This window comes from Ovis canadensis, chromosome 17 (assembly GCF_042477335.2).
Source record: "Ovis canadensis isolate MfBH-ARS-UI-01 breed Bighorn chromosome 17, ARS-UI_OviCan_v2, whole genome shotgun sequence".
NCBI classification, from domain to species: Eukaryota; Metazoa; Chordata; class Mammalia; order Artiodactyla; family Bovidae; genus Ovis; species Ovis canadensis.
In genome coordinates, this window is record NC_091261.1 from 63,284,875 (window position 1) to 63,296,350 (window position 11,476).

Consider the following 11,476-nt stretch of genomic DNA (forward strand, 5'->3'; position numbering starts at 1 on the left):
AAGAATACTAGAAGTCATCCCCTTCTTGAGCAGATCTTCTGGACCCAAGGATCGAATCCAGGTCTCCTGTATTACAGGCAGATTCTTTACCATCTGAGCCACCTGGGAAGCCCTAACTGAAAGACATGCTAAATGTCAGGTAGAGATTAGTGAAAATAAAGATGCAATAGTTTTTCCAATGTAGAAACTTAGTTAACTTAATGAGTTAATTTCATGAAATTTTCTAATTTCCCTGTCTCTGCTATACACTACAAATTCAAAATTTTGCCAAAACTATGTTTTAATGAAGAAACATTTCAGAAAAAGAAATTTGACATTTTATAAAAAAAAAAAAGAATTACCCCAATTATCACAGGGATTTCGCTTGCTAAATCACCAGCCACAAGATTGAGACAACCGAGAGTATGATAATTCTCAGTAGAAGTAAAGCTGGACTTGATTTGTCCTTGTAACTGCAAGATTTAAAAAAAATAAGAATGTTATATATATGCTCCATATTCCAAACTCCTTGGAAAGATTGATAAAAATCAGTTAAGTCAATAGTTACAAATGTATCTTTTAATGGGAATGTCATTAAAATGTTTCATCATGCTAATTCCCCCAAATCAACCATCAGACAATTATGCAGAAACACTTTTTTAAACTGGCATTTAAGTTTTAAGAAGACAGTGTGGTTTTGTCTTCTTACCGTCTTAGCTGTACTGAAGTCTGCCTTTTCAATCGCTGCATGAAAAAAGAGAAAGTAGGCTAAATTTATACTATGAAATAAAATACATATGAGTCTCCCCTTTTGTGTCAGGATGAATTATATACAATCTAGTGAGAAGAACAACTGGTCAGAAGTTAATAAAGTGCTGGTGGCTTTTCAGTTTTGCCCTTGACCAAAGAAATAAACTGCGATGGCACGTTGTACTCAGGGCACCCGCCAGCGGGTCTTCCATCCTTATAGTGCCTCTCCACACGTTCGCTCACCGAGGTTCTTCCTACTCACAGTCTTCTCCCTGTCCCAACTCTCCTAGGCAAGCTCTGAAGTGCTACCTGTGGTGTCTTCTTCACTTTGCACTCCCTTCTGGAAGAGCTGTGTCACTTGTCTGGCTCCTTCCTCAAACTTTAGAGAACCGTGTATCTTAAATCTCCTCATATCCCCAGGATCTGGCACACTCTTAGCACAGGTATGCACGCATGCACAGTCGCTTCAGTTGGGTCCAACTCTCTGTGACCTTTGTGACACTATGGACTGTAGCCCACCAGGCTCCTGTGTTCATGGGATTCTCCAGGCAAACATACTGGAGTGGGTTTTCATGCCCTCCTCCAGGGGATCTTCCCAACCCAGGGATCGAACTCTTATCTCCTATGTCTCCTGCATTGGCAGGCGGGTTCCTTATCTCTAGTGCCACCTGAGAAGCCTTCTTAGCACATAGTAGATCTTTAAAAAAACAATTGTTGAATACATGCCTGGAATCAATTCCTCAATCTCTGTCAGCTCAGAGGGATATAGGATCCACACAATTCACTAACACACTCTAGATTACTGCTCTGTATTATTAATTGTTAACGTAATCATTTCAGTTTACAGGTTCATTCATTCCAGCAAAAAGCATTTATTACTATGCTAGCATATCGCTCGTCTCTCCGACTAAGTAGTAAAGCCCTCGAAGGCTATAAATAAATATTTCTTCAGATTCTGTTGCAGCCCTAACTTGGAGAATAAGTATATTATAAATACTCAAAGTATACCCAGTATCAAAGAATAGAGTTACACTAAAATATTCTCAGAGACTATATTAAAATCACTTGGAAAACTCGTACGAAATATTGCCGTGGGGCTTCCCTGGTGACTCAGCGGTAAAGACTATGCTTGCCAATGCAGGAGACACAGGTTCAATTCCTGGTTTGGGAAGATCCCACATGCTGAGAAGCAACTAAGCCTATGCACCACAACTACAGAGCCTGTGCTCTACAGCTCAGGAACTGCAACTACTGAAGCCCATGCTCCCTTAGAGCCCGTGTTCCAACGGAAGAGAAGCCACAACAATGAAAAGCCTGCACATCCCAATGGGAGAGCAGAATTCCTGATCTCTGTAAATAGAGAAAGCACCTGCTCACCAATGAAGACCCAGTGAAAACAAAAAATTAATAAAATTATTGATTAAGAAAGAGCCCTTTGCTCAAAAAAAAAAAAATTTCACTGCAAATCAGTAATAAAATAATACATTACTTACCTTGTTGAATTTTTACAAGCTGCAGGTTCGTAATATAAAAAAGTCCATTGTTTGTAAGAAGCAGCATATAATAGGTATCTATTAAAATAAAATAAAGCCAGCTTCTTTAAAAGGCACATCAATATAAAATTTAAACCAGAGTCTGGATCTAGCTTAAAAATATGTCCATTTGCTCGTTTAAAGTCTAATAACCAAATAACATAGTAGCAACACAGATAAAAGTTATTTATAAAGAGCTGGTAAATTATCTGTAAAAACAAAATTACTTCTTAGAAACTTTTATAAACCAAACTTCATTTGCCAGGAAAAAATAATCTCAGCTACATCAAAATAAAGTCCAGTTAATATCTGTTAAAAGCAAGTATAATAAATATACTAAAATCCATAAGAACATTTTAAAAGAACATTATATATCCTTAATTATCTACAGAACTCTTAAAACTATAAAAAAAGTTTAGGATATATTATTTAAGAAGAGTTAACATTTAAGCCTCTGAAAAGATCTAAAATAAACTTATTTTTTAAAACAATATTAATTGCACCCCAAAAGTTTAACTTTGTGTAAGTGTTAGTCACTCAATCATGTCCCACTCTTTGTGACCCCATGGACTATAGCCTGCCAGGCTCCTCTGTCCACGGGGATTCTCCAGGCAAGAATACTGGAGTGGGTTGATTTCCTCCTCCAGGGGATCTTTCCAACCCAGGGATTAAACCCAGGTTTCCTGCATTGCAGGCGGATTCTTTACCAACTGAGCCACCTAGAGCAAATTAATTTATCTAATGTATTAAATACAAATCTGATTTTTTAACTGAACATTATTAAGAAGATATTTAAAAAGAAATTTAAAAACTTACCCTCACTTGAACTATCTTTCTCAATAACAAGATTCCGGTAAGTACACTGATTTTCATCGTTAGCTTTCTGAACAAATGCCTAATTACAAATTAATATCAAATAATAAGATTAAACCCAGAAAAATACAATCAAAGATTATTTTCTTTAAACTTGAGGGTTATCAATTATCATTAGCAATAATTCTACCTATATCCCAAACATTTTAGTCTTGAAATGGAAAACTATTATGGACAAGTATACAGTCTTCAAACTGCAATTTTTCAGTTTTGCACTTATGTCATGTTTTGTGGATTAAAAAATGTCGCCTGCCATATCAGCAAAGGATGCTGCGGCCACATACAGCCAGGAGGGAACTCAGGATGAAGACGAACAGGCTGCCCACTGGCCAGCCCTCAGCCACGGCAGCTACTCCAAGTGTACACCTAGGGGACTCTGGATGGGGAAGCACCTGATACTGGCCCTGGGTGGTAAAGGTGCATAAATCAAGGAATGATTTCAGTGAGCCCACTCTTGCATCTTCCCATACACAGAAAACACTAAATTCATTAACCTGAGATACCTGATTTTCTTTAGTTAACAGTGCTCTTTTGACCTTCCGACTATATGGTCTGTCTTGCAAAACTCCTATATATCCTAGCTCCTCCCTTACTTTTTCAGAGCAGTCCCTCAGAGCTATCTTGAAAGACTGCCCCCTGGACTTGAGGTTCTCAGAAAGTCCACCCAATAAAACATAATTCTTAACTTTTAGGTGGTGCATTTTTTCAGTTTCTAAGCTATGATTCTTAAATTCAACGTTAAGAAGTATTATTCTTTTAATTTAAAACACAAATCAAGCAATACTTTGCTAGAGTTTTTAGCTAAGAGATAGTTTAGAATTTAGATAATAGATATGAAAAACATAACAAGGTAACAAGGTCTTACATTGGTGAGTAATGTTAGCTTTGATGTTACATGAATAAGATGTAGGTTGCCACTTCTCTCCCCAACCAAAAGAAACTTTCCTTCTTGACACAGGCCAACTACGTCCACTTCAGTATCTGAAAATTTCAAATCAAAGTTATGCCAAGCTTCCTCCAAAAATGTTTATTTTCAATACAAAGAATTACAAATTTTGTTATTAAAAGTCAACTATTTAAGAAGCTTCTTTTAAATATTTCAGGAAAGTAGTGATTAATGCCAAAAGGAATGCTACTGACTCTTAGTCAATAAATATTTGCTGAGCACTGATAGGCTAAGCATTGTTCAAGGCCTTCTGTATACATCTGAGAATATTACCAAGAGTCCCATCTTCATGGAACTCAAATGCTAAGGCAGAAATAGATGATAAACAGTCAGCATAACAATCTAATTATATGACACAAACAAAGTGATACAGAGGAGGGAAACAGAGCTCGGAAGAGCCATGTGGTATTAATTGGAGTGCTCAGGACAGCTCCCTTTGTCAGATCTGAACAAAAATTTGAAGGAGGTGACTAAGTTATTGTCTGCACAACAGGAAGAAGGCCAGGGGGATGTGAAGACTGCAAGGGGAAGACTAAGACAAAAGGCAGTAGAATGTAAATTGTTTATAACTAAAATTATTCACTAGCAATATCTGTACACAGAGTACTATATGTAGACAGAATCTCACTTTCCATTGGTGAAACTGCATCTTGTGGCCCCATCAGGGTAGATATGCTAAGATTACACAAAATATGGGTTTTCCTCCTACATGTTGAAATCAAGATTTTGTTTTCACGTGCATACCTTCTAATTCCTTTTCAGCTAAGTTTGTTTTAAAATAAGTCATTACTTTTCAGCTGTTCTCACACAAACACTTCAATTTCTCTCAAAATTTCAGAAAAAGTTTCACAATATTTTCACCTATTTTTCAACAAAACCTCTGACTTGTTTGTCCCTTAGTTTACTCTTAAGTCCATATTTGCATATACATACTTAAAGCTCTTTAATCCAATAGGAATTCATTCATAAGCACTTTTTAAACATTTATAGTGCTAGAAGTATTCAAATATCTCTTGATGGTATTGAAATTATACACAAGATCCAGGAACTTGAACATGCATGTGTCCTAAGTCACTTCAGTGGTGTCTGACTCTGCGACCTCATGGACTGTGGCGCACCAGGCTCCTCTGTCCATGGGATTCTCCAGGCAATACTGGAATGGGTTACCATGCCCTTCTCCAGGGGATCTTCCTGACCCAGGGATCAAACCTGTGTCTCCTGCATTACAGGCGGATTCTTTACCGCTGAGCCACCAAGGAAGCCCAGTTTTCTACTAATACAAAAACCACGCAAATCAACTGTTGCTCTCCTAGTATGCTTTTCCCTAGACTTATTGACAGAAAGGATCATCTCAGTGTCCTTTCCATCTCTTACTCAAGATTCATTTCTTAAAATCAGTTTAATTTCAAGTCTTATAAATAATGGAGTAAAGAAAAGGCAATGCTATAGAAATTAGTAGCAAGATATAGTTGACTTCTAATTTGTTTACTGCATTACGTTAGACTTACCAAATGTAAGATGTAACTGAAGAGATCTACAAATACTGTCCAACAGTATCACCGATTGGTCTGCTATAATAATAAACCCATCACTTAAGCTGCATGCTTGTATTTTTGGATTTAATGAGGCCTGGAGGAGGGAAAGGTAGGACTAAAATAAAGCATTTTTATACATGTTTAACAATAGTTATTAATAATGTCATCATAATCCTAAGCACCCAAGTTTAAAACTTCACTTGACAGGCCTCTTTTCTTGAGCCCATATAACTTCGTAGTCAAGCATTTCTTTTTTTTTTTTTTTAATGTTTATTTATTTGGCTGCATCGTGTCTTAGTTGTGGGACACAGGATCCTGGATCTTTTTGTGGCATGCAGGGTCTTTAGTTGTGGCATGCGAACTCTGAGTTGCAGCATATAGGATTTAGTTCCCTGACCAGGGATTGAACCCTGCATTGGGAACGTGGAGTCTTAGCCACTGGACCATCAGGGAAGTCCCAAGCTTTTCTTTCTATGATACATCTTGAATCCCATCAGAACCCGAAACAGGGATATAGTCCAGGGTTGCTTCTGCTGTTGTTGCTCAGTCTCAAAGTCATGTCCAAGTCTTTGCAACCCTGTGGGCTGCAGCACGCCAGGCTCCTCTGTTTGCCGTAGCACAGGGCAAAGGATTCCCAAGTACAAGCCTTTGTTTCCTAAGGGTCGACCTTATGCTTGGAGAAACCAGCAGGTGTTAACACAAGTGAATGAACCAATACTGGCATAAAGTCTCAGTGTCCGGGCTACAACAGGGAGGGGGGCTGTGGTGTACTGTGAAATGAAGGACACAAGGCCCTACAGAAACTAGAGTCAGCAAAATGAAAGCCCCATGGAAAGGTGACCCTGGCATGGCCACAGCTTCCAATTTACCAAGACAATCTGCATCTTTATGTGAAATATTCTACATTTTAAATATTGGCAGCTCAGTCAACATTTTAAAAAACACTGCAAGCAAATATGAGTCTCCAGTTTGCAGCTTCTGATGATTAAAGGTTCCCACACATATGTACCTTGAAGCAGTTGGACAGCTCAGTGGTTGAGAATGCTGTCACTCACTAGCTGAGTCATCTCAAGCAAATGCCTCAACTAACTCTCTAGTAAACCAGAAACAATAATAATGCCTACAACACTGGCTGGTTTGGAGAGTCATGAATTAATTCATATAAAGGGCTTAGATCCTGATGCTGGGAAAGATCAAGGAGAGGAGAAGCAGGTGACAGAGGATGAAATGGTTGGATGACATCATTGACTCAACGGATACAAGTTTGAGCAAACTCGGGGAGATAGTGAAGGACAGGGAAGCCTAGCGTGCTGCAGTCCATGGGGTTGCAGTGTCGGAGATGACTGAGCCACTGAACAAGAGCACAGGGCTTAGAAGGGAACCTAGTCTATAGCATATGCTTGATAAATTGGCTCATATTACATCTGTTTCAGTGGCCACCTTCTGCAGGTGTAATTCCTGAAAACTACATTCTGATTCTTCTTACACTCTTCTCTTCAAACAGTGAAAAGTTACACCAAAGAAGAAACTGCTACACCTCCCAGGGATCTAACTCAGGCTGTTTTCTCTGCCTGGATTGCTCTTAACCTTGAGACTTTTTTTTTGGCCACACTGTGCAACGGGATTTTAATTCCTCAACCAGGGATCAAACCTGTGCCTGTTGCATTGGGAGCGTAAAGTCTTAACCACTGGACCACAAGGAAAGTCCATTTTCTTTTTCTAGTTTCCTAACTGGAAACTTAAGATTATTGACTTTAGAATTTTCTTCTTTTCTAATATATGCATGCTGCTGCTGCTGCTGCTAAGTCACTTCAGTCGTGTCCGACTCTGTGCGACCCCATAGATGGCAGCCCACCAGGCTCCCCCGTCCCTGGGATTCTCCAGGCAAGAACACTGGAGTGGGTTGCCATTTCCTTCTCCAATGCGTGAAAGTGAAAAGTGAAAGTGAAGTCGCTCAGTCTGTCCGACCCTCAGCCACCCCATGGACTGCAGCCTTCCAGGCTTCGTCCATGGGATTTTCCAGGCAGGAGTACTGGAGTGGGGTGTCATTGCCTTCTCCGAATATATGCATGCAGTTTCCCTCTAAGCACTGATTTTGCTGCATTCCACATATTTTGGTTAAGTTGTGCTTTCATTTCCCCTTCTTCTAAAGGCCCAAGTCAGGTGCTAGTTTATGAAATGCTCCTTAGATTGTCCCAACCCACAGTGAGCTCTCCATTCTCTGAACTCCTACTATATGTATTGTCTGTACCATTCATTTGGTATTTGGCACACACTGACTTGCACAGCTAGGTATTTTTTATTGCTGTGTCCTGTCTAAGGAAAAATCCTAAAAAGAGTTACCAAATGCAAGCATGGGTTGCAAACACAGTATTTGCTACAAGTAATGCCCCAAGCTAACAACTGATGAAATTTCAGTTCTTAACTGAATTCAAAGCTCCATACATACTATTCTTTTTCAACAGTAGCCCTCAGAGATCAAGAGGGGCCTGGGCCACTTCCATCTTTTAAGGCTGCTGGTAAAATTCCATGATTTACAAATGCCATAAAGCAGTACAGGCTGACAACAGGACACAAGTTGCGTAAAGAATGATTTTTTGAAAATCTCTATCTGCTAGCGTCTTTAACGCTCATCTGAAGCAAAAGTCAAAAGCCTACATTTTGAGACCTTTGATGAACAACGTTCCCAGAGACTCAGGCCCTCCCTTTCTAGCTCTAAAAACTACAAATCTTATCTGGTCTTTCCTTCTTTTAAAACTTTTTTCCTTAATCAGCTAATTAAAACATTACATTAACGTACTATGAGAAGTAGAGGAATCCTGGGCTATAATACTGTGACAGAAGATCATTTGTACTCTCTCTAAAAGAAACATTTGTTTGCCATGATCACCAAAATTTTATCAAAAGCAAATTACTGAGAAGGAAAATCAAATAGCAATACTTTCCATAGATGGCAGAGAATAAGGTTTCAAGCCTGGTACGAGAATGGTGGAGTAGTTATTAAAAGAACAAAGTTAAAATACAGACAGAAATTCATGGAAAGGATAGGACAATCTCAACCTCAGTGGTAGGAGTATGAGAAGAGCTTGGGATCAGGGAGGGAGCCCAGGGGCTTGCTTCAATTCTAGGTAATGTTTTACTTCCTAAGCTGGTGGTAGATATTCTTTGTATCATTTTTGCATACATCTGTGTTTCTAAAATGCCAAGAGGAACTATGAAAAGTTTAGGTTTGGAGTATTGACCTTAAAATGATGCATAGGGAATTCAGATGGAAATTTCCAGTAACCTGACACTAAACGTTGAATCCCTGTGAAAGGACTATACTCATTTATAAAACAACTACCATGTGGCTACCAGTCTTACTAAACACAGTAAAAATTTTGTGAATGAAAACAGTTACATAACCATTACCTTTTCAGAGGAGATCTTTGCTAGTAAATCTACTTGATATAAAGCAGTTCCGTGTTCTTTTCCTAAACCAACACTTAGGTACCCACTTCCTGTATCATCATTTGTTAGCAGCTCAATATCAGTCCACATGTTTCTGAGATTGTTTTCCTGATCAGGAACCACTGCCTTCCCTATGACAACTGTAAAATCAGACCAAATTACATTGTTGCATAGACTCCAGCTCCTTGGGAAATAAAAAGGCTTTATTAAAAACACATATATATGTATACATATATACACATACACACCAATAAACAGAGACTTCTCTGTGTTATTTCTGTCACTAGACACTTTGGATCAATAAGATAAATGGAACTAGAACTACGATTATAACTAGAGAAGAACATACTAGTTTAGGGACACAAGCAATTTCGATCTTACCAATGTGTCCTAGAGTTTCTAGTATTTTGTATACCTAGGTGAAATTATAACAAGCTTTCATTTGAAAAAAATCTTTAACCAGAATAGCAAAAAACAGTGAAGTTTTTGAATGCATATCGTCTGGTATACCTTAGGTTGGTTATGGTTCCAGACGAACTTAAAAAACCATGTCCACTCACATTTCCAAGATTGTTACACCATAAATGAAAATGTTAAGGAGAGGTGGAAAAAAACGGATTAGGCTTCTGACTGGACCAGAGTGTGTTGGTAACCTTAGGAGTCACTTAACTATTTCATCAGCAAGGACTTAAATAACTCATTTCACTGGGTCTCCAGGGCATAGAATACGAAAATGAAAAGCAATGCTTGGATCAAGACTGGAGGGGAAAATAACCAAAAAGTTACAGTTGTTTTGAAAACTGCTCAGAGATTTTAAATCTTTGACGGTAACAGTATAGGAAAGAAATGATTTTTGACTTGGGGCTCTTTTACATTAATCTGTTGTGGTCAAGCAAGTAATTTAACCTTTCTGTTCCTCAATTCTCTTCTATAAAATAGGAATACAGTTGTACATAGCCAGAAAGGTCACTGCCAGTTTCAAACGGTCACAAAACAATGCTTGGTTTCATGGCAAGCACTCACTTTTAAGTGCAGCTAATCCACTACTGTATTGGTGGAAGAAGGTAACATTTGAGCTAGTATTTAAGGTTACAGGAGCTTCTTAAATATTGGAAGAGCTCTTACTAGGAGTGTAAGCAAGGGCACGAAAACAAGGCACATTAGAATAGACAATAATTTTAGTGGCTGTGTTTGGGCAGGAATTGGGAGGAGATTAAGACAGGCTGAAGTAAACACTTCTATGAGTTTCAGAGTCCCACCATCTGTAAGAACAGAGAAATATTATCAGCCTCCCAGGTATGTCACACTCGTTTGACAAACGTTTACTGAATGTCTACTATGTGTCAGGCACTGTTTTGGGAGCTGGGAATACATCTGTGAAGAAGACAGAAAAGGTCTTTGTCATTATGAAATTCAAATCCCATAGGAAAGACAGACAAAAATAAATGGGGTACTGAGTAGGCAAGACAGTTTGAATGTATTACTCATTTAATCTGCACAACAATCCATTTTACAGCTGAGAAGCATGAATCAGGGACTAAATAAAGGGCCATGGACACCTAAAATGAGTTAACGATGTCGCTAGACAAGATTCAAATTCATGCCAGTTACTGTTATACTGCTTCCCTATTAAAAAAAAAATAAGTAAACGCACAACTACAAACAATGCTCAGGTGAATGGGGGGTGGCGTGTAAAAAAATCTGGGCAGGGAAAGAGATGACAACTGAGCTGAGATCTGAATAACAAGACAAGGCAACTATGTAAGGCTCTGGGGACACAAAGATACAGGCCGAATATCAAAGATGCAAAGGGTGGAATGAGTTTGGAGCTGCTGAAGGGCCATATGAAGAATGGGATATTTCGGGGGCTAAACCAACAGGTGGAACCAATGAATCCCTGATTACAAGATTGGCTTTCATCCTCAGTGCTAGGGTGGAAATACTAAGTAGGCCTGTGATGTGATTAAGTTTGAGATTATACTGGGTGCTGAGTGAACACATAAACGAATTAAACGAAATGAAAGTTTCAAATAGGCCTCCTTGCTTAAGTGCTTTAAGTTAGACAAGGGCCAGCAAGAAATAACTCCAACCCATCTCCCATAGGCGTCCTAAGAGGAAAACACCCCAAACTGAGCTGAGGTTTCTATTTCGACCTAAAACCACCCCACCCCCCAGCTCCTATAGTAGCGTGGCTCCCCCTCCTCACCTGCAATTGAAGAAATTAAACACTCAAAATTACCTCACCCGCATCCACGCTCCCACAACCGCTCCTAAAGTCTTAAGGGTCTTTGCCACAGGTTTAAATTGGCGGGAGAAAACCAAGCCCAACCCCTTCTACGGCGACCAGGGGAGGCCAAGATTGCTCTAGAAGAGAAATAGGAAGTCGCCCCACCCTAAATTCCACCAGTTCT

General features: G+C 39.1%; 1 protein-coding gene across 2 annotated transcripts in view; it reads right to left on the reverse strand.

Moving 5' to 3' along the window:
* KNTC1 (kinetochore associated 1) overlaps positions 1–11,413 on the reverse strand; it is a 69,135-nt gene extending 57,722 nt beyond the window's left edge. Inside the window, exons 1-8 of one of the 2 annotated variants that reach the window (XM_069557755.1) lie at positions 11,305–11,413; positions 9,027–9,205; positions 5,589–5,709; positions 4,000–4,115; positions 3,078–3,156; positions 2,223–2,300; positions 689–723; positions 342–452 (exon numbers count right to left, since the gene is read on the reverse strand). In XM_069557755.1, coding sequence (XP_069413856.1) covers positions 342–452; positions 689–723; positions 2,223–2,300; positions 3,078–3,156; positions 4,000–4,115; positions 5,589–5,709; positions 9,027–9,155 — 669 coding nt within the window. In that variant the 5' untranslated portion in view covers positions 9,156–9,205; positions 11,305–11,413. Of the gene's footprint in view, positions 1–341; positions 453–688; positions 724–2,222; positions 2,301–3,077; positions 3,157–3,999; positions 4,116–5,588; positions 5,710–9,026; positions 9,206–11,271 lie in introns of both variants that reach the window. The other variant, XM_069557756.1, reaches the window with a different exon arrangement.
* Positions 11,414–11,476: the final 63 nt, after the last annotated feature.